This window comes from Clupea harengus, chromosome 20 (genome assembly GCF_900700415.2).
Source record: "Clupea harengus chromosome 20, Ch_v2.0.2, whole genome shotgun sequence".
NCBI lineage: Eukaryota > Metazoa > Chordata > Actinopteri > Clupeiformes > Clupeidae > Clupea > Clupea harengus.
The window spans coordinates 3,874,425-3,879,424 of NC_045171.1; the positions used below are offsets into that span (position 1 = coordinate 3,874,425).

The 5,000-nt window shown below is 45.8% G+C and overlaps 1 protein-coding gene across 2 annotated transcripts in view; it reads right to left on the reverse strand.

The window, feature by feature from the left end:
* The window catches only part of efemp2a (EGF containing fibulin extracellular matrix protein 2a), a 14,758-nt gene that overhangs the window by 146 nt on the left and 9,612 nt on the right, over nucleotides 1-5,000 (reverse strand). For both annotated transcript variants that reach the window (XM_031587571.2, XM_012841573.3), the window contains 5 exons: nucleotides 3,969-4,088; nucleotides 3,346-3,465; nucleotides 2,863-2,989; nucleotides 1,590-1,785; nucleotides 1-765 (listed from right to left, as the gene is read on the reverse strand). The exon at nucleotides 1-765 is cut by the window's left edge and continues 146 nt beyond it. In XM_031587571.2, the coding sequence (XP_031443431.1) occupies nucleotides 604-765; nucleotides 1,590-1,785; nucleotides 2,863-2,989; nucleotides 3,346-3,465; nucleotides 3,969-4,088 (725 nt within the window). In that variant the 3' untranslated portion in view covers nucleotides 1-603. The remainder of the gene's footprint in view (nucleotides 766-1,589; nucleotides 1,786-2,862; nucleotides 2,990-3,345; nucleotides 3,466-3,968; nucleotides 4,089-5,000) is intronic.

The following is a 5,000-nucleotide window of genomic DNA, read 5'->3' on the forward strand; positions in this document are numbered from 1 at the left end:
CACAGTGCTGTACATCTATTCGTTTTTTGTAGCCTTCAAATAAAGAAATAACATTGAACAAATCCAAAATGGAAAAAAAGACTGAGGAGGCAGGTTGTGGGATGACTGGCACCAAAGAATGTACATAACCAGTTAAAGACACTTGAACGCCTGCCCCTCTGCGTATGACCTGCTCTTTGAAGGCACTTTGTAGGGGGTGGGTGGGATAGATGGGGATCTGGTTGAAACAGCATCATACAGCAGTAATCATAGTGCAGTTGGCCACATTGGTCTCAGCCAATCCCACCTGACACAGTGGAACCCGAGTAGGTGTTTAGCAGTGTTACCGTTTCACAAAAACACTGCCTGATGATGTTGCAGTTGTACATATGGATTGTTCATGTGGGACTTTTGGCCACGTCAAGTGAGAGGAAGAGCTGCAAAGGATTCTACGAATATGTAAACAAGTTTAGCTTGCCTTCCTCCTCCTCCACCATGTTCTTCCTTTCTCTTTCTCTTGTGCTTATCTCCTTTCCTTCATCTATCCTTTCCTCTGTCCTTCCCCTCTCTCTCTCTCTCTCTCTCTCTCTCTCTCTCTCTCTCTCTCTCTCTCTCTCTCTGTTCTTAGAAAGCATGTGGTCCCACGTAGATGGACAGACGGAGGGCGGAGCTGCTCTGGTAGCTCATGACGAGGTTGACCGACACCATCTCCAGGTCCAGCACGTACTCCTTGGGTCCTGTCACAGCGCGGGCTAACACCAGCATGGCGCTGATGTTATTGATTTGCTGTGGTGAGACAAGGAAGAACAAAGAAACCGTCAAAAAAATGAGTCGAGCCTGTGAACTGTCATGGTGTTTGTGCTCTTTGCTTCGCATGTCAGCCGATCTAAAAGACTGCGAACAAAATGTCATCCAGGTCCTAAGGATGTGAGGCGCCCTTAATCTTAGACACACACACACACACACACACACACACAGACACACACACACACACACACACACACACACACGTTAGACACGATTCTATCATGCTGTGATATGCTGTGATATGCTGTGATATGCAGTGATATCAGGATATGAGGCGCATTTAATCTTTCAACCTCATAAACAAGTGTCAGTGTTGAGTCACGAGCAAATCATCTGTACATCTGTACTGTGCACATTTATAAGAAATGAGAATGTGCATGTTCCCTATATGAGTAAAGAAGTAGTGCATCACACACACACACACATCTTAGACACACACACACATACACACACACACATCTTAGACACACACACACACACACACACACAAACAAACACACACACATCTTAGACACACACACACACACACACACAAACAAACACACACACATCTAAGACACACACACACACACACACACACACACACACACACACACATCTTAGACACACACACACACACACACACACATCTTAGACACACACACACACACACACATCTCAGACACACACACACACACACATATTAGACACATACACACACACACACATACACACACACACACACGTTTGACACGATTCTATCATGGCTATTCTAGTATTCAGATGTCTGAATAAAACTTGATTGCTTAGTGTAGTGTTCTCACTCGGATGTAGAAGTCTCCGTTCTCATCTCCGGTGCGGATGCGGAAGGAGTTGTTGGCTCCGGGGTAGACGCTGGTGGCGTGGATCTGGAAGATGTCGGAGGGGACGGAGCGCTCAGACGTGACGCTCATGTAGCGGTGCACGATGAAGTAGGGCAGGCCGTGGCAGGCCGGGTTGGTCACGGGACACATGCAGCGACTGAGAAAACACAGGAGCATTGGGAGACTCACCACAGGTGTCAGACAACACACACTCACTGCAAAACACTGTGTCTATCATGTTCTATTTCCTTTTTTCTCTCTCTATCTCCCTCATTTTCTTGCACACACAAAACACACACACACAAGGTTCACTTTCAGACTGCAGAATTTATGACATAAGTGCAGAAATGCATGCTCAGATGCTCACACATTATCCCATTTAACACGTCGGATTCTCTCCGTCTCGTCTCAAGACGCTAAGTCATTAAGGTCATTAAGCATTTATGGTTAATTGAGCCTTCAGAAAGCTTCATATCACTTAGGGATGGATCTCACCACTAGGGGGCAGTGTTGTTGCAGGGATGGATATGCAGACCAGATGTCTCCCTGTTTCAGCTGTTTCACACCATACTGAATATCTTTTCATTTCAAACAAGTCTGAATATATTTTCATTTCAAACAAGTCTGAATATATTTTCATTTCAAACAAGTCTGAATATCTTTTTCATTTCAAACAAGTCTGAATATATTTTCATTTCAAACAAGTCTGAATATCTTTTCATTTCAAACAAGTCTGAATATCTGAATAAGTCTGATAAGCATCCAAAAAGTGACCCTAGCCTGACCGGCAGCACCTGCCATCACTGTAGGCCAAGAGGAGGTATTTTAATAACACTGGAACCTCTCCAGTGACAGAAATGATACAATTTGGACTGAGCAATGGAAATATATAATCAAGGCAATCTCAGATATAATGTGAGAGGCAACAGAAACATAGTTGCCAGATGGATAAAAGATGTCGTGGTTGTACACAAGCAGGCTGGATGCTCGTGGCAATGTGATAGAAAACATGTGTGTGTGTGTGTGCGTGCGTGCGTAAGTGTGTGTGTGTGTAAGTGTGTGTATTAGTGCGTGCGTGCGTAAGTGTGTGTGTGTGTAAGTGTGTGTATAAGTGTGTGTGTGTGTGTGTGTGTGTGTGTGTGTGTGTGTGTGTGTGTGTGTGTGTGTGTGTGTGTGCAGGTCTATATGCGTGATTGTGTGTGGATGAGATTACGTTTAGAAAGTGCATACTCACTTGTCTGACACCTGCACATAGGGTTCATTACAGGGGTCGGTGTCGACACACTTGTAACCTCCATGAATGTTGACGCAGTTCTGCGCGTCCGTGCACTCGTGTGCACCCGTCTCACACTCATTCACATCTGAAGGGAGGGAAAGGTAGAGAAAGTTTAACCATACTGCACAAATGAAACACAAATATTATTACAATCCATCATGGTTATTTTTGCACTAATCCAATATTAAGATGATCTTTACAGGTAGAGTAAGATGCAAAAACAACAACGTGTGGTCAGTGACCCTCCATCTGACAGCTGCCTGTGTGAAACATTTCAACTCTTCTTGGGGGATTGGGGGATTTACAGTTTATCCATTTCTTGATGGACTGTGGGATTCAGAGTCCATCCTTTATTGACTAAATCTTTATGAGATTGGAGAGAAGAGGAGGGCTGAGAGAAGAAGAAAAAAAAAGAAGGAAAAGAGAAAACAAGCGACTCACCTTGGCAAAGACGTGTGCCCAGGAGCTGGTACCCCTCTGGACAAACGCAGGAGAACTTTCCGGGCTCATTCACACACTGATGCTGACATAGAAAACTGGAGTAGCTGCATTCATCAATGTCTGTCAAAGAAGAGAGGAGGTGAAGGGAGAGAGATTGAGTGAATGTATGCATGTGTGTGTGTGTGTGTGTGTGTGTGTGTGTGTGTGTGTGTGTGTGTGTGTGTGTGTGTGTGTGTGTGTATGTGTGTGTGTGTGTGTGTGTGTGTGTGTGTGTGTGTGTGTGTGTGTGTGTGTGTGTGTGTGTGTGTGTGTGTGTGTACGTGCGTGTGTGCGTGCGTGTCTGTGTGTCTAAAAGAGACAGAATGAATTCCAGCCTTAGAAAATAAGAAGCAATGCCATGTTAAACCCAGTACTTCTTCGCAATGTTATCATGAACCCACTTCAGTCGCCATGACACATAGCACTGGGGGTTTAGTGGTGCCACTTGGTGACTGTATTTGTATGCTGAACAACTATGTGAGCAGCAGAACAAGGCAGGTACTGAAGAGGTTACATGTCTGTCTGTGAATAAGAGATTCACATCAGGTTTTTGACACACAGGGTGTGTGTGTGTGTTTATTTACCATTGCAGGCGTAGCCGTCGGCCCCCAGCTCGTAGCCCTGGTCACAGCGGCAGAGGAACGTCCCGTATGTGTTGTAGCAGCGGTGCTGACAGGGGGCGCCCATGCCACACTCATCCACATCTGAAACCCCAGAGAAACCCCACACACATGTGAGTACTCACACACACACTGACACACTCATCCACACCTGAAACCCCAGAGAAACCCCACACACATGTGAGTACTCACACACACACTGACACACTCATCCACATCTGAAACCCCAGAGAAACCCCACGCACACACCAGAGCACATGTGAGTACTCACACACACACTGACACACTCATCCACATCTGAAACACCAGAGAAACCCCACACACATGTGAGTACTCACACACACACTGACACACTCATCCACATCTGAAACCCCAGAGAAACCCCACACACATGTGAGTACTCACACACACACTGACACACTCACTCATCCACATATGAAACACTCACACACACACTGACACACTCATCCACATCTGAAACCCCAGAGAAACCCCACACACATGTGAGTACTCACACACACACTGACACACTCACTCATCCACATCTGAAACCCCAGAGAAACCCCACGCACACACCAGAGCACATGTGAGTACTCACACACACACTGACACACTCATCCACATCTGAAACCACACCAGAGCACATGTGAATACTCTACTCTAGGCTCTCTAGGGTTGCATCAATCACTCACTCAATTTCACACACTCACTTACTCACACTTTCACTCACTCACACACTTACTCACACACTCTCGCACACACACACACTGACTCACTCACACTTTCAATCACACACTCACTCACACTTTCAATCACATACTCTCTCACTCACTCAGTTACTCACTCACACTTTCACTCACTCACACACTCACACACTTACTCACTCACACACTCACTCACTGACACACTCACTCACCCACTCTCACACACACACTCACTCACACTTTCAATCACCTACTCACTCACTCGCTCACTCACTCACTCACACACTCACTC